Source organism: Meles meles, chromosome 18 (genome assembly GCF_922984935.1).
Source record: "Meles meles chromosome 18, mMelMel3.1 paternal haplotype, whole genome shotgun sequence".
NCBI lineage: Eukaryota > Metazoa > Chordata > Mammalia > Carnivora > Mustelidae > Meles > Meles meles.
Window position 1 is genome coordinate 44,842,741 of NC_060083.1, and position 25,643 is coordinate 44,868,383.

At 52.1% G+C, this 25,643-nt stretch overlaps 3 protein-coding genes across 4 annotated transcripts; 2 read left to right on the forward strand and 1 right to left on the reverse strand.

Annotated features, from left to right (window-relative positions):
• Positions 1-4,140: 4,140 nt before the first annotated feature.
• Positions 4,141-7,597, forward strand: RPL27 (ribosomal protein L27). Its single transcript, XM_045983864.1, has 5 exons — positions 4,141-4,229; positions 4,468-4,550; positions 5,485-5,654; positions 7,291-7,401; positions 7,507-7,597. The coding sequence occupies exons 2-5, from the start codon at positions 4,470-4,472 to the stop codon at positions 7,553-7,555; spliced, it is 411 nt and encodes a 136-aa protein (XP_045839820.1). The 5' UTR covers positions 4,141-4,229; positions 4,468-4,469; the 3' UTR covers positions 7,556-7,597.
• A 1,536-nt stretch (positions 7,598-9,133) lies between these two features.
• Positions 9,134-18,133, forward strand: IFI35 (interferon induced protein 35). Of its 2 annotated transcripts, none has more exons than XM_045985795.1 (7): positions 9,134-9,328; positions 16,266-16,364; positions 16,720-16,867; positions 16,975-17,081; positions 17,177-17,363; positions 17,462-17,580; positions 17,783-18,133. In XM_045985795.1, exons 1-7 carry the CDS (start codon positions 9,314-9,316, stop codon positions 17,972-17,974), a joined length of 867 nt encoding a protein of 288 aa, XP_045841751.1. In that variant the 5' UTR covers positions 9,134-9,313; the 3' UTR covers positions 17,975-18,133. The 2 variants fall into 2 exon arrangements, with proteins under 2 accessions (XP_045841751.1, XP_045841752.1); XM_045985796.1 differs by having other exon boundaries at positions 9,136-9,328; positions 17,462-17,568.
• Positions 18,134-18,258: 125 nt separating this feature from the next.
• VAT1 (vesicle amine transport 1) lies at positions 18,259-25,028 on the reverse strand. The gene is made up of 6 exons (XM_045985793.1): positions 24,555-25,028; positions 21,546-21,753; positions 20,972-21,142; positions 20,787-20,876; positions 20,003-20,244; positions 18,259-19,869 (listed from the first exon to the last, which is right to left on the reverse strand). Exons 1-6 carry the CDS (start codon positions 24,960-24,962, stop codon positions 19,786-19,788), a joined length of 1,203 nt encoding a protein of 400 aa, XP_045841749.1. The 5' UTR covers positions 24,963-25,028; the 3' UTR covers positions 18,259-19,785.
• Positions 25,029-25,643: the final 615 nt, after the last annotated feature.

Below are 25,643 nucleotides of genomic sequence, written 5' to 3' on the forward strand. Positions count from 1 at the left end.
TAGATACCTTTTAGGGTGGCTGATAACTGCCATGGCTATGCACCACAGCCCTAGGTCAGCCCAGTATTATCTTTTTTTTTTTTTAAGATTTATTTATTTATTTATCTGACAGAGAAAGATCACAAGCAGACAGAGAGGCAGGCGGGGCGGGGTAGGGGGAGCAGGCTTCCTGCGGAGCAGAGAGCCCAACATGGGGCTTGATCCCAGGACCCCATTATCATGACCTGAACCGAAGGCAGATGCTTAAATGACTGACCCACCCAGGGACCCATTATGTCACCCGAAATTTTTTTTAAGATTTTTTTTTTTTTTGAGAGACAGCATGAGCGGGCAGGGGAGGGGCAGAGAGAGAGAAGCAGACTCCCTGATGAGTGGGGAGCCCAACATGGGGCTCAATCTCAAGACCTGAGATCATGACCTGAGCCAAAACCAAAAGTCAGACAGTTAACTGAGCCACCCAGGTGCCCCATATGTCATCCTAATTTAATTCTCACTGTCTTTCAAATAAATAAATAAAATCTTTAAAAAAAAAATATTCTGATTTTATAGCTGAGTAAACTGAAGTTAAACATTTTCGTCCAGGTTTATGGAATGGAAGAGCTGAGATATGAATTCAAGTTGCCTGAATCCAAATCCTATGGTCTTTATAGTCTATCATGTTATCTCATTGTATCATGCTGCTTCCGGATCTTTTGTTCCTCTCCTTTATCCACCACCTCACTCCACCATCATTTTGGGGAAGAGAAGGTATTTCCAACACACCCACCAGAAATGGATGCTGCCAAGGGACTGGGCCACAAGGAGATGGGCAGACAGCTGCTGCTCTTCAAATTCTTCATGAAACGTGAAGGCAACGTGTAGAGATAGAGACAATCCCGCCAGCATCCCATCCTCAGATATCTGGTAGTCACTGATATCACCTGCATTATTACTTAAGACATAGCCCTGTCTTTGGCTTTGGGTGAGGCACAGAGGACAAGGGAGGAGAGAAGGAAACAGCCTAGGTCTAAGCATATGCAAGAACAGAATGAAAAAGAGCCATGGATATATATCCATAAAAGGGCAGCGTCAATTGTTACAAAAGTATGATCTGCAAAACATCCTTTTTTAAAAAGATTTTATTTATTCATTTGAGACAGCATGAGCATGGGGAGAGGCAGAGGGAGAGGGACAAGCAGTTACCCTGCTGAGCCAGAAGCCTGACACAGGGCTCGATCCCACAACCTAAAATGACTTGAGCCGAAGGCAAAGACTTAACCATCTGAGCCACCCAGGTACCCCCACAAAGGAATCTTAAAGATTTCGAAGGTGTGGGCACCTGGGTGGCTCAGTTGGTAGACCATGTGATTCTTAATCTTGGGGTTATAAATTCAAGCCCCACATTGGGTGCAGAGATTATTTAAAATCATTTTTTAAAAGTTTCCTAAATTGTTCTGTATTCATTCATTCTTGAATGCCTGCCAGTTGCCTGGGCCTGGCTGGATACTGAGGAAAGAGATAAATAAAATAGACCCCCTGCCCTCAGGGAAGACACAGTCTAACCAAGGAGATACCAAACCAACTGGAGATTTGCGTAGCTTGTGAAAACAGAAATTGCTGGGTCCCATCCCAGAGATTTTTTTTTTTTTTTTTTTTTTTTACAGAGAGAGCACAAATAGGCAGAGAGGCAGGTAGAGAGAGAGGAAGGGAAAGCAGGCTCCCGCTGAGCAGAGAGCCCGACGTGGGGCTCGATCCCAGGACCCTGAGATCATGCCCTGAGCTGAAGGCAGAGGTTTAACACACTGAGCCACCCAGGTGCCCCCCAGAGATTTTTATTCAGTAGTTCTGGGGTGAGGCCTGAAAATTTACAATCCCATCAAGTCGCGGGTTATGCTGATGCAGCTGATCTGGGGACCACACTTTGAGAACCACTAATCTAAACCAAATTTCTTTTTAAGATTTTATTTATTTGAGAGCGCATGTGCAAGCTTGGGAGTGGGAGGGTGAGGAACAGAGAGAGAGGGAGAAAGAACCCCAAGTAGACTCTATGCTGACACAGGGTTCGATCTCATGACCCCAAGATTATGACCTGGGCTGAAATCAAGAGTCAGACACCCAACCGACTGAGCCACCCAGGCACCCACAAACCAAAGACGTTCTATAATAAAGATGAATATGGACTGGATTGCTGAGGGAGCGCAGAAGGAAGAGATCGATTCTGCTCAGGAGAACTCTGGATAGGATTTGGATAGGTTTTTGCCTGGCTGCAGTGGAGGAGAATAAAGACTCCAGGACTCAGAAGAAGTTGGATATTTGAGTGGTTGAGGGATGGGGGAGGGCAGTATGTGAGGGTGTGGAGTAGGAATTTAGGCTGCAGGAAAGGAGAGGTGAGTTCAGACTTTGGTACAGAAAGCCAACGAAGGATTTCAAGCACATAAATGGATTTAAGAGTTGTGTTGAGAAAAGCATTCCAAAATCAGTCCTATAGATCATATACCTCCACCGGACTGAAATTGTTATCTCCTAGGTTGGAAATCCATCTTTCATAAACGTAGCAAGCAATGCTGACCCACAGAAAAGTTTGAGGAGGAGACGAAAAAGATCTGAGGCTGGATTGATTAGGAGGCAGGGCGAAAAAAAAATTTCAAAACACAAGGAAAAATTCACAGGATTTCATGCTAATTTGATTTGGAGAGAGTTTGTGAGAAGAGTCCAAGGCAATTACAAGATTTCAGGATCTGGTTTCTATTTTCCAAGAGAGATAGAGCAAAAGAGGCAGCAGCAGCACATAAGGAGGCGAGGAGCCGACTATGGAGCTGGAAATGGGCAGGTTGGTGTGGTGCAGTGGGTTGGGAACGAGAACTTACTCTTTCATCACCATCTCTATGACTTTGCTGCTCTGGAACTGTCCTCTCAGAGGCCAGAATAGATGATCTCTGAGGTCCCTTCCAACTCTAAAATGTCATATTCCAAATTAAAACAAAAGATTGTAATTGAATATAGAAATATAAATACATAATTACTGTGATAAACCATTGGAATGAGGTCGTGAGGGCTGCAGGGGAAACTGGTCCCTGGAGAGCCTTAAGACAAGAGTTGATGAAACCCTGATTGTTTGCACATTTTGCCCAAGACCAATCCTATAGATTCTTCAATGTTCCAATAGGCAAAACTGTAAGATGGTTTCCCTTTCTCTTGAACTCAGAAGACAGCTAAGGGACCATGTAAAAAAACACTCTTCCAGGGATGCCTGGCTGGTTCAGTGGGTAGAGCATGTGATTCTTGATCTCAGGGTCCTGAGTTCAAGTCCCACGTTGGGCAGGGAGCCTACTTTAATAATAATAAAAACATTTTCCAGTAAGTGATGGGAAATAATTCACTTTGAGAACCAACTAGACCTGCGTTCAAACCTAAATTTGAATCTCATCTATGCTACTGATCAGGGTCAACCTCGGATACGTAACATATCCTCTTTGAAACTCAATTTCCCTATATCTCAATGGGAGGAAAATAACCAAGACGCGGAGTTGTGAGAATTAAATAGGCTATCGGCTTACCTAAAAACCCTAGCACAGAGTAGGTGCTCAGTGATTATCACCATCATTGTCCTTCACCTCTCACTGCTTATTCTAGCCAGTAATGTCTGTGACATCACGACTCTAAATATTGGGGGTAAGCACCCTTGTCTGATTGATCTTTGTCTCGCCCTCCTTACGCCTAACAGTGCACACTAATACAAGTCCTATTTTGCTGACTTGCAAGGCACTGTGTCCCCTCCTCTGCTCGGCGGGGAGCCTGCTTCCCCCCCCACCCCCCGCCTGCGTCTCTGCCTACTTGTGGTCTCTGTCTGTCAAATAAATAAATGAAAACTTTAAAAAAATAAAATAAAATAAAATAAAACTGTGTCCCCTCCTAGCGCCCGAGAAAGGAACTACAACCAAGGGTACAGCAGAGCGGCGGAGTCAAAAATCCGCGGGCATTAGGGCCTTTCTCGCCGCTCCAACCTAAGGGGAAGAAAGGGACTCCTTTGCTCTTGCCCACTGCTGAGGCTACTAATAAAGTTTGATTTGAATAAATGAGCTCCCAAATCCCGCTCTCCTCGCTAAAGCTTCTTCCGCCCACAACAGCTTTCGAGAAGTGGGGCAACCTTGCGGGGCGGGACAGGAAGTGAGATCATCGCTCTCGGGGGTGAAAGGTTAGGGGAAGTGCCCTTTCTTCCTTTCTGCTGTAGGCTCGAGTGGTTGGTGTCGGTGAGTAGATCTTGAGTAGGAGGTCCCAATCCGCCGCCATCCGCGGCCGGGGGTCTAGCTGCGGGGCTGCTCCGGACGATTTCCACTGCTCGGTCTCTGGCGGCTTCGTGGCGGTCCGGTCCTGCCTGCAGGGCCTGTGGGCGGCCTGGGCCGAAGCGGCCGGGAGCACAGCCCCAGTTTCCGGACCCAGAGCCCCGTCTTGCGCGTCTCTGATCGATCCGTTCTCCTTCCTCTGCAGAGATGGGCAAGTTCATGAAACCCGGGAAGGTGGTGCTGGTCCTGGCGGGACGCTACTCCGGACGCAAAGCGGTCATCGTGAAGGTACCAGCCTCGCGAGCCTCTGCGATGCGTTTGCATCTCGGGAATCGGGCCGGATTCGGAGGGCTTGCAAGCTTGGAGTGCGAGAGCAACCTGGGGGGCATTCGTCCCTGAGCATTGCGGGTGGGGGTGAATGCGTGAGGGCTTTGGAGGGAGGCATGTGCAAAATAAAAACAAATGGGAGTGGAAGTGGGCGCCCTCTACCACGGAGGGTTTTCAGAAATAGCAGTGGCCACGTCTATCGAGCGCTCGCTTGGTGGCTGCTGTCGCTCTTCAGAGGTTGTCAACGTCCGGTCCCTGAAGTCACTGTAGGGGATACTTTTCTGTTGCCGAGGTGTGAAGACGTTAAGTGCTGCGGCTGGGAGTCTGTAAGAGGAGGAGAAATTGTTTCTAGTCCGAAAGATCACGTAGCATGTTCTGGCCCTTCACGGGTGGCTTTCTGCCCACATTTTGTAGCCTCTGGTGAGGCTCCCTGAGCTCTGGCCACACACACCTGCTGCTGGCCGAGGTGGGGTCGGGGGGCATGGCATCCTTTGTTCCCCTGCCCCCCTCACTCTGACTGGTTTCTGGAGTTAGACCACCAGTTTTGGGGTCGTGCCTCTGTCCCTCACTACCAGTGCGGTCGTAGGGGAAGCTACGAGATGCAGAGATGCTTGATAGAAAGCAAGCACCGCAGCAGTGTTACTATTGTGCCTTTTAATTCTCTTACCTCCTAGGAGCTTTTTCAGACTGTTGTGGGAGTGAATGCGACCCTTCCCTATTACTCTCTCTGCGCTCTGGCACGGCACTCCCGAGTGTCTGCTTTGTGGGGTTTTTCCCATAGTGGGTCTCAGACCTGAGAGTGGGGGGTGGGGGTGTTCCTTTTATGCAAGCCCTCCCTCTGGCACAGGGCCTAAGTAGGCCCTCAGTCAGTGACATGTGATTCTTGCTCGTTCAGAACATTGATGATGGCACCTCAGACCGTCCCTACAGCCATGCTCTGGTGGCGGGAATTGACCGCTATCCCCGCAAAGTGACAGCTGCCATGGGCAAGAAGAAAATCGCCAAGAGGTCAAAGATCAAGTCTTTTGTGAAAGTTTATAACTACAATCACCTCATGCCCACAAGGTGAGCATTTCAAGAATGGGAGTGAGGGGCGCCTGGGTGACTCAGTCAAGGGTCTGCCTTTGGCTCAGGTCATGATCTCAAGGTCCTGGGGTGGAGTCCACATTGGGCTCCCTGCTCAGCGGGGAGTCTGCTTCTCACTCTCCTCTCTGCGTCCGTGCACACTTGTACACATGCGCTCTCTCAATTAAATAAAATCTTGAAAAAGAAGAAGAAGAAGGGGTGCCTGGGTGGCTCAGTTGATTACAACTGCCTTCAGTTCAGGCTATGATCCCGTAGTCCTGGAGTCAAGTCCATCGGGCTCCCAGCTCAGCAGGGAGCCTGCTTCTCTCCCTCTGGCCCTCTCTCCTCTCATGCTGTTTCTTTCTCTTTCTCCCTGAAATAAATAAAATCTTTTAAAAAAAAAAAATAGATGAAAAATTTTTAAAAATGGGAACGAAAGGGACTCTTTTGCCCTTTGCCCTGCTGAATAAGGAGACAACCTTGCAAGCATTCTAGTGTGAAGAAGAAACGCCGTTTTCATGTGTCACTTACAAAGTGATGGTGATTTCCAGTGTTGCCTCTTTGGTCCAGCATGGAGCTGTGTTCTACCATTTTTCTGTGGTGACTTCCCTGAGTTGGCTAAGCGGGATAGAAAATCTCTTCCAAACTTGCTCTTTATCTGTCTCCTCCCCTGAAAATTCTGTAAGTGTTGGGTAAAGATCATTTCATTAATTTGCGTTCAGAGTAAACACGGGCACAGAGTCTGGCCTGCTCTCTGCCACTCTCCACTTCCCTGGATAGTTGTTGAAGGCTTTCAAAAATGGTTGGTAGATGAAGGCAGCAAGCCTCCCCACCCACCATCACCAACAACTAATTCCACAGTGCTGCCATGCCCTCTAGTTCCTGGCCTTCCACAGGACTCTGCACTGTACACGCTTATCTTGGTGCATGGGTTATACGGAAATATAATGGTTGAGAGTCCTGAACAATGATTGGCAAAACCCAGCAATAGTTTGCTGCCGGGGGCTGCATGTTTACTGTCAAAGCTGTCTTAAAAGGACAAAGCTGGGGCGCCTGGGTGGCTCAGTGGGTTAAAACCTCTGCCTTCAGCTCCGGTCATAATCCCAGGGTTCTGGGATTGAGCCCTGCATCAGGCTCTGCTCAGCAGGGAGCCTGCTTCCTCCTCTCTCTCTGCCTGCCTCTCTGCCTACTTGTGATCTCTCTGTCAAATAAATCTTTAAAAAAAAAAAAAGGGACAAAGCTGTTTCTCAGGTGCTGGGAAGCAGTGAGACCCCTCTGTACTGTCAGCAGTGAGGCTTTCCCTGCCCAGGCACAACCCAAACAACACTAAAAAGACTCCAAATAGAAAGCTGGCCAACTGCCGTGATCATAGTGAGGGTGTAATAAAGTGACAGTCCATAGCTAGAAAAGTAGTGACTCTGGAGAGTTGAGAATGAAATGTGGAGTATTTCAGTAGTATGAATCGTGTAAATGAGTCTTACTCAATTGGGAATTATCAAAGAATATTCTCAGGACTTTGGCACAGATTCTGTGGATTGCTCCTATGGAGACAGACCCTGACACCCCAATGTCCCAGGGCTGTGTGAAGGGTCCTGGTGGCCTATGCACTGATCTTCTGTCCCCATCATTGTTCCAGATACTCTGTGGATATTCCCTTGGACAAGACTGTCGTCAACAAGGATGTCTTCAGAGACCCTGCTCTTAAACGCAAGGCCCGACGAGAGGCCAAGGTCAAGTTTGAGGAGAGGTAAATAGATTGGTGGTGGGTATTGGAGTATGGTGGCTTTGTCCTCCATGAAGGGAATTTGGTTTCACTGTTCTCAATGGTGTTCCTTTCCCCCCCTGCCTCTAGGTACAAGACCGGCAAGAACAAGTGGTTCTTCCAGAAGCTGCGATTTTAGATCTGTTTTGTTTCCGTCATTAAAAATGCCCCCCCAAAAAAATTCCTGTCTGCCTGTGGCGTGTGTTATTAGACTGGGAAAGAAGAACATTCACGTGATGAGACATCGGGTGATGGGTGAGAGGCTGTGGGGAAATGTATAAAATAATGCCTTAGTGAGGCTTGGACTACTTCCGTCCTCAGCCTGATCATCCTTTCGTCATTTGGATGCCCTTGATGCGTAAGGTGGGAGCTACTGAACTGTTTCCCAAAAAATGAGTATTACTGACTTCGGGGGTGCATAGTAGAACCTGGGCTGCTCTGCTCCCTGCCCCCCCCCCCCCCCACACACACACTGGGAACACCCACAGGCCCCGCTCAGTGGGCACTGGCTACTTCCAATTGAGAGCCACCACTCTGAGGACCTCAAACCAACTGCAGAGTGCCATAATCCCACTCTTGAGGTTCAGTAGGTCAGAATTTCTGGGAGGTTACCTGCCGATAGCCGTGTTGATCTCATGAGGCCCACCCTGGAGAACTGCTCGACAGCAGTGGTGAGGATTAATGAAGGCCTGAGCCCCAGAACAGCTGTTCCTAGTAAGATCAGAAGAGGTCCCCAGGTGGCCTAGCAGAGCCCGGCAAGAAAAGGTGTGATTGGAGGCTCTCGGGCACAGTTGTGTCACTGCTTCAGTCTGCCATTTTACCGTTCATTGGATACATGGGACCCTGCTCTACTGGTGAGATAGGCTGTCTCCAGCTGGACTGGTTCTAAGTCCCTAGATTGAAGCAGGAGTCCCGACAGGTGTGTTCACCAAGCACTGATTGACACAGGCCCACCTGGGTTGTGGAGCAAGGGCTGAGTCTAAATTACTGGAAAAATCCTAGACTGGTTAGTAGGAAAACAAATCTGTGCACTGAACTCGGTGTTTGATTACTCACCTGCAAGTACTGGGCATCTCAAGACAGACTCCTAAGTAGCTTGCTTGCTCAGTCACAAATGGAAGTAAATTTCAGCCCTCTGACTAGAAATTTAGAAGTTCTTCCACTCTACCTGGAGGCCCCAGTTCAAACACGGTTCTAACCAGGTTTGGATATGTGCTTGACTTCTAGCAGTATGACCTGGAGCAGGTTTCTTCACTTCCCTGCCTCAGATGGTTAGACTAATCATCTGTAAAGTGGCAAAAGCAACCAACTTTGTGGGGTTATTTGGAAGACGGAGTTAATTCATGCGAAGCAGAGTCAGTATTGGGTACAGAACAGTTCTCCACAAATGGCTGGCTATTAGGACAACTTTGTGAGCTTGGAGAGGCTTTAACGGTCCTGGTTGCATTTCTCAATTAATCTCATTGAGTCTGCATGTGCCCAGCATCTTTTTAGGCTCCAGGGAAATATCTTGACAGCAGACAGAATTCTACCGGCCTTGATAGGCTGGAATGAGTGGTTCATAGGGGCCCACGTTCTTTTGGCTGTTACTTCTGGGTGGCTTCCTCTCAGGCCTCAAGTGGGTGAGGTCAACTTCCAAGCCCAGAAGGGCTCCTCCTCCCAGGGGCGGGGAGACCAGCTGGGGGCGTGCAAACACGCGGCAGGGGTTTTGCTGAAATGAAAGTGGAAGGAAAGCCTGCAGACAGAACCGTCGGAAGTGTACCTCAGGCCCAACTTGGAAGGGACGAAGCCACCTCCGAAGGTACAAGCAAGAGTTTAGTTACAGGGGACACTGCCGCTTTGTGCCCAGCTCTGAAGCCTCGGCTCTTGTCAACCAGACCCCAGGCCCACGTCAGTGATGTATGATGATGCCGTAAGTAAAGAGGAGAGTATTGGGGGTGGAGGGAGAAGCAGAAGGACATTCCTTGGCTGGGAATCTGCAGGTATCTCGGGGTCTGGTGGCTAAGCCTCTTTGCCTGTCGCTTAGACCTGCTAAACATCAGGGGAGAAACACAGCTGGGATTACCTCTCCCCTAACCCATTGCCTCAGAGACAATCCTATGGCCTGTGCCTCAGAGCTCACGAATTCCTTGTGTGAATGCGTTTTTCTGAGAGAATTCAGTTCTTAGGTACTTAAAGGGTTCTGTGACCCAAAAAGTTTAGGACTCGTTCACACTCTTCTCTCCTGAGATCTCACCCAGCAAACTTCCCCTCCTTATATTTCATCCTAGAATTGAACAGTTCCTCACCTTACAGTTCATTTCAGGTGAATCCTGGGTCCTCTTCTGGCTCACAGGCAGATGTGTTCCTCCTCCAAGAGCTCCCCTAAGCCTCGCAAGCTGTGGTCTTCCCTTTCCTGACTTGTGATGCCCCAACTTCTGCTAGACTAAGACTGGTCCCCTGTCTAGCCTGCTCACCCTTGGTCCCTACACATGCCAGCACTGTGCCCGGCGTACGGTCCGCACTCAATAACCAGCCCTAGAATGAATGAATCTCCTCCCCTCTCCAGCTTCTGCAGTCTTTCCCTTGCTGCTACTACTCCATCTGTTATAAATACACAGATGTCTTGCTTGGGAATTTTTCATTTGCCCCAAAAATGTAATAAGAGAGATCACAGGCGCAGGGAGCCTGGCTGGTTCAGTTGGTGAAAGTGGGTGACTCCTGATCTCAGGTTGTGAGTTCAAGCCCCACACTGGGTATAGAGGTTACTTAAGAAAAAAAAAAGGGGGGGAGGGTGCCTGGGTGGCTCAGTCGTTAAATGTCTGCCTTCAGCTCGGGGCATGATCCTGGGGGCCTGGGATAGAGTCTTGAGTCAGGCTCCCGGCTCAGCAGGAGGCCTGCTTCTCCTTCTCCCACTCCCCCTGCTTGTGTTCCCTCTCTTGCTGTGCTTCTGTCAAATAAATAAAATTGTAAAAAAAAAAATAATAATAAAAAATTAGGGACGCCTGAGTGGCTCAGTCGATTAAGCGTCTGCCTTCTGCTCAGGTCATGATCCCAAGGTCCTGGAGTAGAGTCTTGGGTTGGGCTCCCTGCTTGGCAGGGAGCCTGCTTCTCCCTCTGCCTGCTGCTCGCCCTGCTTGTGCTTGCTTGCTCTCTGACAAATAAATAAATAGACCTTAAAAAAAAAAATTTAAGGGGCGCCTGGGTGGCTCAGTGGGTTAAGCTGCTGCCTTCGGCTCAGGTCATGATCTCAGGGTCCTGGGATCGAGCCCCGCATCGGGCTCTCTGCTCCGCAGGGAGCCTGCTTCTTCCTCTCTATCTGCCTGCCTCTCTGCCTACTTGTGATCTCTGTCTGTCAAATAAATAAAATAATAAAATCTTTAAAAAAAAAATTTAAGCAGATAATCCATAAATCCATACAGTAAAAACTTAGCGCACTGCTTCGCACTTACTAAGCATACAGTATGTGTTTGTTATTATTAATGTTATTGGCAACTTTTCAGAACCCCAGTTCCCCGAGGTTATTCTTGGGGAAGAAGAATTCTTGATTCACCCCCATCTTCTACCTCTGCCAAAACTACTCCCTTAAAGGGCCTTTACATATTGAAAGGTGGGTTCAGGAACCTCTTTTCTTTTAATCACACTAAATTCAGATTTGAGAGACAACCTCTGTTAATACAGAGGTTAATACAGAGATAATAATGTCTATCTTCCCAGAGTTTTTTTATGCCTTTTTATTTTTTTTAAGATTTTATATATGTGTGTGTGTGTGTATATATACACACACACACATATATTTTTTTTAAGATTTTATTTATTTATTTATAAATAAATAAATTTTTTATTTATTTGATAGAGAGAGAGACATCACAAGTAAGCAGAGAAGCAGGCAGAGAGAAGGAGGGGAAGCAGGCTCCCTGCTGAGCAGAGAGTCCGACACAGGGCTCAATCCCAGGACCCTGAGACCATGAGATCATGACCTGAGCCGAAGGCAGAGGCTTAACCCACTGATCCACCCAGGTGCCCCCAGATTTTATATTTTTTAAAGTAATCTCTACATCCAACATGGGGCTCAAACTCATGACCCCAAGATCAAGAGTTGCACGTTCTTCCAAAACTCAGCCAGTCAGGTACCCCCATGCATTTTTATGTGTTAATAAAGATCCTTATGAAATAAAACTTTTTAAATCAACAGAATAGGAATCATACTTTCTATACAGTTTTATATCTTGCTTTTTGGGCTTATTGTGAGCATTTTTTCATATTGTTAAATGTTCCTTATGTCTTTTAATTGTTTACATGATATATTTAGCTATTCCCCAATTGTTGGACACATAGATTTCTTTTTGTTTTGTTTTTATTTTATTGTTTTGGTTTGTTTTTAAGATTGTATTCATTTATTTGTGAGGGAGAGAGAGAGAGAGCACGAGGTGGGGGTGGGTGCAGAAAGCTAAGCAGACTCCCCACTCACCTGGGAGCCCCATATGGGGCTCGATCCCAGGACGACAGGATCATGACCTGAGCTGAAGGCAGAAGCTTAACCCACTGAGCCACACAGGCCTCCCTATTTTGTTTTTTTGTTGTTGTTGTTGTTTTTTAAAGATTTTATTTATTTATTTCACAGATCGTAAGTAGGCAGAGAGGCAGGCAGAGAGAGAGAGGCAGAAGCAGGCTCCCTGCTGAGCAGAGAGCCCGATGCGGGGCTTGATCCCAGGACCCTGGGATCATGACCTGAGCCAAAGGCAGAGGTTTAACCCACTGAGCCACCCAGGCGCCCCCTATTTTGTTTTTAATGAAAGTTCTACACCCAATGTGGGGCTTGAACTCAGACCCTGAGAACAAGAGTCACATGCTCTACTGGCCAAGCCACCCAGGAACCCCTCTTTTTGTCTGTTTTTTTTTTTTTAAGATTTATTTATTTATTTATCTGACAGACAGAGATCACAAGTAGGCAGAGAGACGGGCAGAGAGAGAGGGGGAAGCAGGTTCCCCGCTGAGCAGAGAGCCCAACGTGGGGCTTGATCCCAGGACCCTGAGATCATGACCCAAGCTGAAGGCAGAGGCTTTAACCCACTGAGCCACCCAGGCGCCCCTTTTTGTCTGTTTTAAATAAAGCCACAATAATAACCTTTGTACATGAACTTCTGGCCGTTTCCTTATCAGCAGGACTGTTTCTTTGGCGCTCAGTGGTCACTGAGTGTCCTGACGCCGGGAGTGTTGCTCGTTCCTCACCTTAGTTGGCCTTAATTAGCAACGTTTGGCCCAGCTGCTGGCTCCCCCTTGAAACCCTTCTTCACACTCCTGTTCCCCCTCCAGGTGCACTGACCCCTCTCCTGTATTCTTGGCTGGTGCTTCGTTGTTCCCCTGACCTCTTAGTGGTGGGCACCCCAGAAATCAGCCCTTGGACCTCCCTCTGTCTATACCTTCCTCCCTGTTGCTCTCAAGTAGTGTGAGACTTTCTTGTGAACTTACTTAGCTTTGTGACTCTGTGACTATGTCTCCTCTACATGACTAAACCCTAAATGAGTACTTCCGGCCTGGACATCTTCCCTGAATACTCGATCCCTAGAGGCAACTGCTACCCTCCGTCTCTCTGACATGTCAAATAGGCACTTCATACCTAATGTGTTCTAAATAAACCCTTCATTTTCTGCCCTAAATCTCTCCCACCCACGGTCTTCCCCATCTCAGAAAATGGCTTTCATTCCTTGCAGTCGCTCAGGCCAAAAAGCTTAGGGTCATCCCAGACTCCTCTCTTTCTTCCACACTCTATTTCCCATCCATCAGCAACTTCAACCCATCTAGACTCCACGGCCCCTCACGGCCTCCATTACTCCCCCCGGTCCAAGCCCCCAACATGGCGCTCCTGGACTCTGTAATGGCCTCACCAGTGGTCTCCCTGCTTGTGCCCTTTCCCCACATCAGTCTAGTCACATAACAGCCAAGTTATCTTCTCTGTGGCATCCCACCCCACATTGTGTGAAAGATGTGGCATGGTCTGACCCCATTTCCTCCTCTGTGACTTCCTCTCCGGCCCCCAGTCCCTCAATTTCTCTGCTCCTACTCATTGGCTTCCTTGCTGTTCCTCAGATCTGCCCGACAAAAACTCCCACCTCAGGGCCTTTGCACTTGCTCTTCCTGTGCACAGAACTTTCCCCCGCATGTACATATGGCTTTCTTCTGCATCTCCTTCAGGTAAATGATCCAGTATCATCTCAGCAAGGCCTATTCTGATCACCTCATTTAAGATGGCCTCTAACATTCTCTATCCTCCCCTGCTTGGCTTCTGTCCACAACACTTACCACTAGCATACTGTAGATTGTATTGATTCTATTTACTGTCCGGCTCATTTTCTAGAATATAAACTCCACAAGGAAGCTGTGTCTGTTGTGTTTGTCACTGTGTTTCCAGAGCCTAGAGCAGTGCCTGGCACTTGGTAGCAGTTCCGTAGCTAATTAGTGAATGAGCGAATGAGAAAGCAAATGAGCACGTGGACCCCTTTAGCCTCCTTTCCTTGAAGTGCCGCTTCATCCCTCCTCTTCCTCTGTATCTCTGACAGTCCCCAGTCCTGGCCCTGGCCCTCCTTATCTTTGGCCAGGCTTTCTTTTTTTTTTTCTCTGCCATTCCTTTTGTCTCCCCTGACCCCTGACTCAAAGATTAGATTTCTAAGGCTCTGTCCCTCAAAGAGTTCTTCCTTCCTCTTGGCTTCTTCCATTTCCACATGTTGTTCCAACCCAGAGTCCTTTCCACCATTTCCACATGTTGTTCCAACCCAGAGTCCTTTCCACCACATCCTGTCCTTGACCCCTTGTGTCTTCAGTGGCCTTGGGTTTGACTTACTTTGGCCCATTAATTAGCCCTGACAAACCTCAAGTTCCTCATCTATAAAATGAAGTTCAATAGGGTCGCCTGGGTGGCTCAGTCAGTTAAGTGTCTGACTCTCTCACACATATGTAAATAAAATAAAATCTTTTTTAAAAATGGGAACATAGAGGATACTGGAACCACATTCCCATTCGAGAAAATCTGGGTTGGAGCTGGGAAGAGGCTGCCGTTTTGGTGTGGACACGCTTTCTCCAGTTGGTGAGTCCCTAGCACTGCCTATCATCTGCAGTGACTCCCTGCACTCACTGATGCCATCTGACCGGCCTTTAAGTCACCTCATTTGTAGAAATACGAAGAACTGGCTACCTTTCTCACTCCTCATAAACCAGCATTATTTGATTAAGCTCTAGTTTTCCTCTGCTTAAAAATAGAGCAAACTAGAACGCCCAGTAGCTCGGGCGCCTGGGTGGCTCAGTGGGTTAAAGCCTCTGCCTTCGGCTCAGGTCGTGATCCCAGGGTCCTGGGATCGAGCCCCGCAGGGAGTAATCTCTGCTCAGCAGGGAACCTGCTTGCCTCCTCTCTCTCTCTGCCCACCTCTTTGCCTACTTGTGATCTCTGCCTGTCAAATAAATAAAGAAAATCTTAAAAAAAAAAATAGAGTGAACTCACACTGAATGTCTTCAGTGCCCTCTGTAATATGCCACCATTCTGTCATTCATTTACTGCAGTCATTCATTCATTCAACACACATTGACTAAATGCCTGTTTTGTGGCAGGGGCTCTGCTGGACACTGGGGATACAGAGATGACTGGGACAGAGTCCCGCCTTCCCAAGTGAGCTCGCTCGTCTCTGAGCTGACCTTATTTATCAGGCTTCCCAACCACAGAGCGAGCCCTGCCAGCTAACATCTACTCCATCCCACAAACAAAGGTGCATTTATTCGTGTCCCTGGTGTCATTCCCTTGCCCATGTTGTCACTCTCTGTCTCTGGACTCACTCCAAATCACACCCAGCCTGAAAGGCTGCTTAGTACAGTGGAAAGAGTGGCAGTCAAGGGACAAGCTGGGAGATGTGGGGTAAACTGCTCCCCGCTCTGGGCTTGATTTCTTTTTCTGCGGCTGTGGAGGGGGTGGTGCTTGATTTTTTTCACTGGAAAGCACAGATTAGCAGTCTGGAGTCAGCCTGGATAGGACTGAATGACTTCGGGGAAGTCACTTAACCTCTCTGAACTTTGGTTTCCTCATCTGTAAAATAAGGTTAAGAGGGAATTTATGTCGTAGGGTTGTTTCAAGAGTTGAGTGTTACACTCCATATAAAAAGCTTGGCACAGGGCGCCTGAGTGGCTCAGTGGGTTAAGCCTCTGCCTTTGACTCAGTTGGTGATCTCAGGGTCCTGAGTGTTGGGCTCTCTGCTCAGTGGGGAGCCTGCCCCCCCCACGCCTGCCTCTCTGCCTACTCGTGATCTCTGTCAAATAAATAAAATCTTAAAAAAAAATAAAAATAAAGAGCTTGGCCCAGTGCCTGACATACAGTAAGTGCTTAATAAATGTTAGCTAGTAGTATGACATTTTACCACTGTAAGCCCCCACTCCTTCTGGAGGCCTCCCTTGTGATGTTAAGTCCTATGGCACAGTCCCTCCTCCACACTCCCGATGACCTCCACAGTCCCTTGTGTGAGGGTACACTGTCTACGGTACTGTTTCCTCCAGACCTGAGGGTTGGCCTCTTGGCCCTGTGTCTCCCTGTGTCCGTGCCCAGCACCCCTCAGCAGGAGCTCAATCAGTGTTTGTTAAAAGCAAGGTCCCCTGTAAAAAACAGTTGTGATTGTACCCAAGGTTCCTCCTGGACCCCCCAGAGAGCAGCCAGGCTCCCAGAGATGAGGCCAGCCAAGTCCCAGCCCGGGGGCAGGGGAAAGGGGTTGGGCTGTTCTGGAGCTGAGCATCAGCTCTGCTGGTGGGAGATTCCACAGTAGGGTCCCCTCTCCCTGGGCTCCTTCTCCAGGAAGGCAGGCGGATGCGTGGTCATGTCCCCCCTGTTCTAACAGGCCCTGGATGCCCTTCGGGAGGAACAGGCCAGACTAAAGGGCCGGCTGCGGGAGCTGCAGCAGCGGAGAAGGGAGCTCAGGGACCAAGCCCAAGACCAGGTAAGCGGGGTAGGGGGGTGGCCTGGGAAGAAGAACTAGACGTTAGTTTCTCTCCTGGCCCTGCCGCCTCCTTGCTGTGTGACCTCAAGTATGTGACTTGAACTCTCTGGACCCGCTTTCTCATCTGTAAAGTGGAGCTACCAGACTTGCAGGGCTGCTGTGCAAGGACAAGTTCGGATCTTGGGTCTAACGTGCCAGTGCAGGCGTGACCTAACTTCATCTGCTCATTCACCCGGCTCTTTCAATAAATGTATTCATCCCCACCGATCATGTGGAACGCTTTCCTCCTGAGGGGGGGCAGGGGGGCCTCTCCCACCCTTGAAGGCTGCATCAGCCTCCCCTCCCCCATCTCCAGGTCCCATTCGTGGCAACTGCAGTCCCCCTGGTGTTCCGAGGACACACTCAGCAGGGCCAGGAAGCACCCAAGTGTTTGGTTTCCGAAGTGAGGATCTCCTACCCTCTGCCAGGAGGCTCTGCTCTGGTCACCTTCGACGACCCCAAGGGTGAGCTCTCCAAGAGGCCCCGGGAGGGAGGTTGGGAGGCTTCCGTCACGCCCCCCCCCCCCCCCCCCCGCCTACCCCCCTACACTGAGTCTGCTCCCCCGCCCTAGTGGCCCAGAGGGTGCTGCAACAGAAGGAGCATGAGATCCACATAGAGGAATGCCGGCTGCGAGTTCAAGTGCAGGCTCTGGAGCTGCCCGTGGTGACCGCCGTCCAGGTGACAGAGCAGCAGGGTCCTTGGGACACGCAGGGCTGCTATGCACCGGGGCTCCCGGAAGCAGGGCCGGACCTCTCCTTCCTGTCCGCCCCTAGGTGTCCACTCGGGTAAGCAGGCAGAGCGTGCTGGTCAGTGGGTTTCCCGCAGGGCTCCGGCTGAGTGAGGAGGAGCTGCTGGACAAGCTGGAGATCTTCTTTGGCAAGACCAGGAACGGGGGTGGTGACGTGGAGACTCGGGAGCTGCTGCGAGGGGCTGCCGTGCTGGGTTTCACTAAGGACACTGGTGAGGGCCCTGCCACGAGACTGGGGTTGACGGAGGCCTCAGGCCCCAGGGGAGCAGAGCCCTGGATGCTAGAGGTCCTTCCCTCTCTCTCCCCGCAGTGGCCCAGTACCTGTGCCAGATTGGCCAGTTCTCAGTGCCACTGGGCGAGCGAAAGTTCCCTTTGAGAGTCTCTCCCTACCTCAGTGGGGAGATCCAGAAGGCTGACGTAAGTGGGAAGGTAGAGCATTGGGGGCTGGGCCCCACACCTGTCTGCCTGCCAGAAACTTGCCCAGGAAAAGGATCAGAGCCCCCAAACCCCATTGTCCTTCCCATTGCTAGCCTCTCTGGCCTCCTTGCCCCTCCCTTACCCCCAGGGGCACCACCTGCCCCCGGTCCCTGACTCTCAGGAGACTTTGCCCATCTCCCGGCTCTTTTTCCAGATCACCTTCCACCCGGTGCCCCAGTCAGTGCTAGTGCTCAACATTCCCGATGTGCTGGATGGCCCGGAGCTGCAGGACATCCTGGAGATCCACTTCCAGAAGCCCTCCCGTGGAGGTGGGGAGGTGGAGGCCCTGAGAGTCGTGCCCCCGGGACAGCGGGGCCTGGCGGTCTTCACTGCCGCATCGGGCTAAGAGCCTGCCCTCCTCCTCGCCCGCACCCCTCCGCCAAGCCTCTCCAGCCAGGCTGGAGTTGGGTGCACCGGTGCAAGAGATCGTGCGGGTCAACGGCAGCAGGGATTATGGGTTGTGAAACGCTGCCCAGGAACAATAAAAAGTGGTGTGACCTTCTCATTTCATTTCCTGAAAGGAAACTTGATTTGAGCACAGCAGGAGGAACCCTAACCATCCACTCTCGGCCCTGGCCTTCCGGGAGCCCACCTTCCCCTCCAACTCTCAAGAGGCAACATCCCAGGACCCAGGGTTTGGCTTTTTATTGACACAAACACAAAGGCAGCTTCGGTAAAATGGGGTGGGGTACACAAAAGCAGAAATCGCACTTCACACGTTTAGGCCTTGTTTAGACAATGAAGAGGCTGAGCCCCTCCCCCCACCTCCCCTTGGCAGTGGCTGGGCAAGAACCCTACCTAATTCCCTATCAGTGAGCAGACGGAGTTACACCCCTACGCCAGGAAGCCCCCACTTTGGTTCCAGCGGCCCAGGTCCTAAACCGCCCCCCTCCTTATTCCCCTGTTCCATCTCCCCACCCCTGTAAACAAAGTTTGGGGCTGAGTTCGAAAAGCTGCCCCCTGCTCTGAGAAGGCAGTGGGCCTCCCTTGACGACATGGGAAATGGGATTTGATTTTTACTTTGGTCCCAGAACAAAAAACAGATGGCATCGCCTCTCAGAGCTCTGGCTGGTAAGTGCCACACTTGCCTGCAAGGCTGGGAGAGCTTCCCCGCCTCCTCCTCCTCCTCTACCACCCAGAGAGAAATGACAGCCCCCCGAGACAGGACATGGCACAGACCCCAGGTGGCTCGGGGCTGCCGCCCACCCCCACCCGCCACCGGCATGCACACAGATTTTTGGCAGTGTTGTGGGACTGGGAGGCAGCAAAACCCCAGCTCCAGCAGAACGAGGAAGGCACTGGGGAGTACAGGGTAGAGAAGGAGGTGTGAGACAGGGACACCCCCCCACACATACACGCACAGGTTTTCCGTTGCTAAGGCACTGAGAACAACTCCAGAGAACTCAGTGAAGGGTGGGGAGCGGCCGGGGGGGGGGGGGGGGAGTTGATTGGGTGGGGGGGACTCTGTGTCCCTCCCACAGAGTTGTGACCTAAGGGGGCAGTATGAGTCCCACCCTTGTTGTAAGAGGCAACCTTGGTTACGAGGGGCGGAAAACCCGGAGGTGGAAGAAGCCCAAGTGTGCTTAAGGAGATGGGGGCAAGAGGACAAGGCCATGCAACGAGGTGACAGAGTTCAGAGGGGGGCACTGGTCGGCCTGGGTTGAAGGGACACGAGGGCAAGACAGGGACATGCTGGATTCACACAGATTGGCCCCATATCCTGAGCTGACATTTCAATTATTTGGGGGTGGGGTGGGGCAGGGGCAGGAGTGGGAGATGAGGCGGCGGGGGAGCACACAGAACTGGACGGAAAGGGATCGGCTAACCTTGGCACAAAAGCAGCACAGCAGGCCCAGGGAAAGGGTGGGGGCAGGAAGCAGCCGGCCTCCCTCTGACCCTCCCTGTCCCCTTGGCAGGGCCCAGACATCCAAGTGGTCACTTCCCAACCTCTTCCGAGGGCAGGAAGGGGGGGAGGGGGCAGCCCTGCCTCGGGAGACAGAACAGGGCCGGGGAGAGGCCATCAGGATGGAGACCTTCAGGGGAGAGAGGGCAGAGCATGATGACAGAGGATGAAATGTGAAAGAGTCTGGAGACCAGCACAGTGAGGCCCCCGGTGTCTCTCTTCCCGGGGCCCTGAGGGTCTGCCAGCCCCCTGCCCTAGTTCTCTTTCTCTGGTCCAGGCACCAGGAGGACTTTGCCCACATTCTTCTTCTCCTGCATCTGCCTCATGGCGTCCGCCACCTGGGGATGAAGACAAGACCCGGCTCCCAGGGCTGCCCAGTCCCCCCTGAAAGCCAGCCAGAAGGAGCCAGCCCTTCTCTTCCCAGGAACCCCAGCCCCCGGAGCACCCTCCCAACGCAGGGGTCCCACTCACCTTCTCAAAGGGCCACACAGAGTCGATGCGCGGTTTGATGCGGCCCTGGTTGTAGAGAGCCAGGAGGCGGGCCACCACGCCTTGGACCAGCTCCACCTCGCCCTCCAGGTAGCCCAGGTGGAAGCCACACACGGCGCGGTTGGCGGGCAGCAGCTGCAGGGCCGTCACGCTGAACTGGTTCCACCACGTGCGCGCCAGGGCCATCAGGTTCCGCTTGGGGCCCGTCAGCAGGTTGGCCATTCCTGAGGGACGAGGCAACATGGCCCATGAGTCTGGTCGCCCGGCGCATCCCTGCCTGAAACAATGCTCCTCGGCCCCTATGGGCCAGTCACAAGCATCCCCGGCAGTGCGGGGAGTGACAGGAGGACCCCCGCCCACTGGCTGCCAGGCCCAGATGCACTCCAGCCGACTCAAAACTGCCCCCATCTTTATTTATTTGCTGATTTTTTGTGTGTGTGAGTTTTTCAGATGAAAATGCAGCTTATCCAAGAAGCCCAGGAGAGCAGAACAAAGGAAGGCAGGCAGATGGATTTTACATCCGGAATAAACCCCAAAGAGGAGCACGGAAAGAACACAGAATTCACTGCGTGTGACTCGCAGGAAAAGGAGCAAATGAGAATGCCGTCAGCTGCACCCCGGAGGCAGCGATCCGGACGCGTTACCCGTCCTCACTCTAACCCTGATGCCCGCTTGAGTCCCGGAGTCCCTGGGCCTCCGCAGCCTGCCCTTCAGACGCAGCTGGCTTCCTCTCACAGCCCTCTCCACCCCCCGCCTGCAAACTCACCGTAGGTGACCACTTTGCCCATGGGTTTGAGGAGGTTGTAGCCCTTGGCAGTATCTGACCCACCCAGAGGGTCCATGACGATGTCCACTCCTGTCGGGGGGCGGGGGGAGCCCAGAACAGCGTTAGGTGCCCCTCCCTATCCTGGGCCATCCTGCCCCCGCCCAGACCCCAACCCCCAGCCACACCTTTGGGGGAGATCTTCTTGATCTCATCCACATAGTCAGTCGTGTGATAGTCAATGGGGTGTGTGACCCCGTTCTCCTTCAGCACCTCGTGCTTGCTGGCCGAGGCCGTCCCGAACACCGTCACGTTCTCCACCGTGCGGCACAGCTGCAAGGCGGCCATGCCCACACCCCCTGCAGTAAGACCCTTTCATGAGGCAAGAACTGGAGTCACCCGCTGCCGCCGCTCTCCATCCTTGCCCCTCAAGGACTCTGCTCATCACCCTCAATGGGCCTGGGCACATTCTGAGGCTTTCTTTCCTCACAACTGGGTCCAATGGCCATGACTGAGAACTGGGGGAAGGGTAACTGGCAAAGGAGGGGCTGCCAGCTGAGGGCACGTTGCTATGGATAGCACACCAGGCTGGACCTGGAGCCTGAATGTTACCACGGCAACAATAAGGCAGAGGCCTCTGGGAGCCATAGGCCAAGGCAGCCTGGTGTTGCCATGACGACCGTCCAGACAGGCTGCAGGGAAGGGGCCCCAAGGAAATCTGGGTGGGGTAAGGAGGGGGGATAAAGGGAGGGGGCCTGTCACCTGCGGCCATGTGTACCAAGACGCTGTGGCCGGGCCGTAGATTGCCAAAGTCAAAGAGGACCATGTAAGCTGTGATGTAATTGACCAGCAAGGCAGCGGCTTCCTCGAAGGTCATGGCCTCAGGCATCTGGAAGGTCTGGGCTGAGGGCACAGTCACCTCCTCCTGCCACATGCCTGACCGGATCAACACCATCACCCGGTCCCCTACCTTGAAGAATAAAAGAAGAGCATCATTCAGTCCCTTGCTCATTCACCCACTGGCGATTTATGACCTTCTACCACGTACAAGGCCCTCTTCCTGGCAATGAAGTAGCAATAAAAGCAGCCACAGTCCTCATGCTAATAGTAATAATAACACCATGGAAAACAATAACAACGTACCCTTACTGGAGGGCTTGCCAGAGGCCAGGCCCTATTCTAAGAGCTGTAATAAGCTTATTACATATAAACAGTCGATTAATCCTTCCCAGCTCTTTGAGGTAGATACCGTCCTTATCTCGACTTTACAGATCTTATGCTTACTATTGTGTAAGACCCCTGAATGCAAGAAGCTTATACTTAGGGCTGCATAAAGTATTGTTAAAGACATCAAACTGTTTTGGTCAAAAAAATGGACTCTGCTATTTACTGACAGTGTGACCTTGGGCAAATGAAAACTATTTAACCTTTTTGAGCCTCAGTTTTCTTGTCTGTAAAAAATAGAGCAATTATGAGGATTAAGTGGCAAAAAAAAAAAAAAAAACCACTCAGTAATTTTTAGCTCAATGTCTGGCACAGAGTAAAGAGTTCACAGTATTAGGTAATAACAACAATAAAGTCCCCGTAGAGCCTCTAGGGTTGGTGCAATTACCTCATGAGAAGCATTTGAGCCAGCACTACTGGGGGCCCAGAAAACACCCTCCCCCAGAGACAGGGAGCTGGGGTGGTGGACAAGGACAGCCACATTGCCCTAGTCCAAAAGGAAGAGGCAACCTGTCCCTGCAACCAGCCCTGGCCACCTGTACAAGAGCCTTGTTGCAGGAGGGAAAGGGAGTTAAGAAAACAGAATCTTTTCCCTCCAGCTTAGCCTCTGGGGTCAAGAGGATGGCAGAGGAAAGGGAGCAATTGTTGAAGAAAGCAAGGCCTCTCCTCACTCTGCAGGCCATGGAGAGAAAAGTGTGGGTGCTATTCCAGGACAATCTGGGTCTGTTTTGGTCCCTGCCAGGGATGATGGGAATTCTGTATATTAAGAAGACTTGGGATCCATGGAGAGAGGGCATGGGGTTCCCACACACACCCCTTTTCATGTCCTCAAAGCCCCATACTCCACTGATGAGGACTGAAGGCAGGCTGGGATGTTTCCTTGCACGCACTGGCCTGAAATGAGGTCGGGGGAATGGAAGCATTCCACCCTAGGACTCAGGACTAGGAGACTCAGAAACAGCCCGGGACTGCTGGAAAGTGCAGGGGTCAGCCAGAGTTGTGACCAATGTGGCCCAGAGCAAGGCTCACCTACCCAGGCTAAAGCTGACCCCTTGGTCCATCACAGGGCAGAGCCATGACCCCTCCCCTTTCCAGACATCAGGAGGGAAGGAGGGCTCTCCCCACAAAATCCAGCCTCTTACATCAGGTTCTTGCCCTGGACAGGATATCCTGTATTTACTAAGCGGAAAGTGTGGGGAGGGAGGTTAGGTGGGTGGCCTTCAAACATGAACTACAATTCCCCCCCACTCACCCACCAAATACACAAATTCCTCTTAGCACCTTCTCAAGAGTGGGATTACTCAGAAGTCAGTGGAAAGGGTGGGGCCAGAGCTAGATAGAGGCAGAAGCCCTCTAAGGAGGAGATGTGGACATGCACAATAAATCCAGTTCCAGCTCTGGGACCTGGGACTAGCAGGTCCTGCAAGAGGAAGGCTGTGTCTGAGGGGGCCTCTCTTGCAGGGAGCTGATTCCAAAAAGAAACACCCAAACAAATGACGTGCAAAGGCTTCACCCCGGGTCCCTCAAAAAGTCGCTCATTTGGAACTCTCCGCTGTCCGGGTCTGTGGCCAAGATTAATGATAAACGAAAGGAGAAACAGACCGGCAGAGCTGGGCCAACCTGCTCCCAGTGCCACACCCCCACACCCCAGTCCAAATGGGCACCACAGGGGTTTCTGAGCCCAGGGTCCTCCTGGAGGAAGGGGAAGGCAGAGGCGTGTTCCCCCCACTCCCGCCCCCTCAACGTTCCCAAGGGCAGCCTGGGGTCGTGGCTCCGCTGGCTGAGTCACTGCAGAAGGAGATAGTGCAGTCACGGGATACAGAGAGCCTAAGACAAAGATCCAGAGACCCAATCTCGCCCCCACCATCGCCAAGATCAGAGCAGCAGTGTAAATCCAGTGGAAGAGCGGGTGGCAGGCTCCCACTCCTCCATGATGGGCGTGCCTCGTCTCTTTGGCCCTGCTCTGGGAGGGGCCTCCTCACACCCCCACAGACCACGGGGCTGCATGTGACTGGGGCTCTGGCAGGGTCATGCGTCCCCGCCCAACCCGGACTACACAGCTCCTCAAGCTCCCTCGGGGGTAAAAGCACTAATCCGTACTCAGGGTCACAGACCACAATTACCCAGGCAGTGTTTGATGGCAGGGGTACAGGTGTGGTTTTAATCGGGGTGTTGGCAGGGGGCGGGGGGCGGGTGTGGGGAGAGCTGTAAGGTCATTGTGCGCATGCGCATGGGTGCCTTATTGTGTCCCCCCCCCCCCCCACCCCAACCCTAAACCACCACGACCGCCGCCGCTTCTGGGCGGCGGCCACAATTAAAAATGGTTGGGGAGGGGGCGATAACTCTATCTACACTACCTACCCTCCAATATAAACCCAGTTCCCCAGGGCCCTCGTAACACAGGCTCCTTCCCAACGCCTTCCATGCCCGTCTGCCCGGGTCAGTGCCAGTTTCTTCCGCCCTGCCACACCCCCGGCCCCCGCCCACTCAAGCCCCACTACTCTGTGGCCTGGGCAGCCTCGCCCTGCCTTGCCCTGTCCCGCTCACCTTGCGGTCGTTGACTCCCTCGCCCACCGCGATCACGACGCCGGCGCCCTCCATGCCCGGAGTGAGGGGCAGCGGCGGTAGCCGATCGTACAGCCCCTGCCGGGCCATAAGGTCGGCGAAGTTGAGCCCGCAAGCCCGGACGCGCAGCGTCAGCTGGCCGGGACCGGGGGCCGGTGGCACGGCAGGCCGGCTCTGCAGCTTCACCTTGTCGTAGCCGCCGAAGCCGGTGAGCACCAGGCACCGCAGCGGCGGCGGCGTCGCGGCGGCGGCCCCCTCGGAAGCCGCGGATGGCTGGGCGTCGCCAGCGGCCTCGGCTTTCGGGGGCTGAGAAGAGGCGTCTTCTCCGGCCCCTGCTTCGGCCGCCGCTACCACAGTGGCCACCTCGGCTACCTCTCTCTCCGCGGACATGTCTGGGACTCCCGACGAGCACGCAGCTGGACCGAGGGTGCACAGCTGGGGAGGGCGGGGCGCGCGGCTGGAGGAGCTGCGGCTGCGGACGGCTCGCGGGAGGGGCGGGGCGCCAGGTCGGGGGCGGGGCCTCGCGGGCTTACTTAAAGGGCCAGCGGCACAGCACAGTTGTGGCAAGAGCGCTTAAGGTGGAGACCAGGAATGTTTGGAGAGAGACCCGCGCGAGGGCATTCTTAAGGTCATGCAGACTGCGACTTAATTTTCTTATTTATTCATAATAAACCTTATGCAAGTTAATATGTAAAAGGACAGTCTGAAGGACAATCACAAAACCTGAGCTTACATCAGATTTGGGGAGCCAGCCACCTGTGGCCTAGAGCACAACTAAGTTGTTCTTCAGGCTCACACTCTACCCATATGTGACCCATTCTTGTGGTCTTGCAGTGGCAACTTGGAGCACGGAGACCGAGCCTTTAACCCACTGAGCCACCCAGGTGCCCCCTTTTTTTTTTTTAAGATTTTATTTATTTGACAGACGGAGATCACAAGTAGGCAGAGAAGCAGGCAGAGAGAGAGGAGGAAGCAGGCTCCCTGCTGAGCAGAGAGCCCGAAGCGGGGTTGGATCCCAGAACCCTGGGATCATGACTTGAGCCGAAGGCAGAGGCTTTAACCCGAGACCGA

Bases quoted from the DNA above. Each gene is read 5' to 3' on its own strand.
- RPL27 (XM_045983864.1), top strand. From the start codon at position 4,470: ATGGGCAAGTTCATGAAACCCGGGAAGGTGGTGCTGGTCCTGGCGGGA. The intron at 5,655-7,290 runs GTGAGCATTTCA...TCATTGTTCCAG, and splicing joins AATCACCTCATGCCCACAAG to ATACTCTGTGGATATTCCCT. The intron at 7,402-7,506 runs GTAAATAGATTG...CCCTGCCTCTAG, and splicing joins AAGGTCAAGTTTGAGGAGAG to GTACAAGACCGGCAAGAACA.
- IFI35 (XM_045985795.1), top strand. The intron at 16,868-16,974 runs GTGAGCTCTCCA...CCCCCGCCCTAG, and splicing joins CACCTTCGACGACCCCAAGG to TGGCCCAGAGGGTGCTGCAA. The intron at 17,364-17,461 runs GTGAGGGCCCTG...CTCTCCCCGCAG, and splicing joins GGGTTTCACTAAGGACACTG to TGGCCCAGTACCTGTGCCAG.
- VAT1 (XM_045985793.1), bottom strand. From the start codon at position 24,962: ATGTCCGCGGAGAGAGAGGTAGCCGAGGTGGCCACTGTGGTAGCGGCG. The intron at 20,877-20,971 runs GTGTGGCTGGGG...GCCCCCCGACAG, and splicing joins CAAGAAGATCTCCCCCAAAG to GAGTGGACATCGTCATGGAC. The intron at 20,245-20,786 runs GTGAGTTTGCAG...CTCGTCCCTCAG, and splicing joins GGGCAAAGTGGTCACCTACG to GAATGGCCAACCTGCTGACG.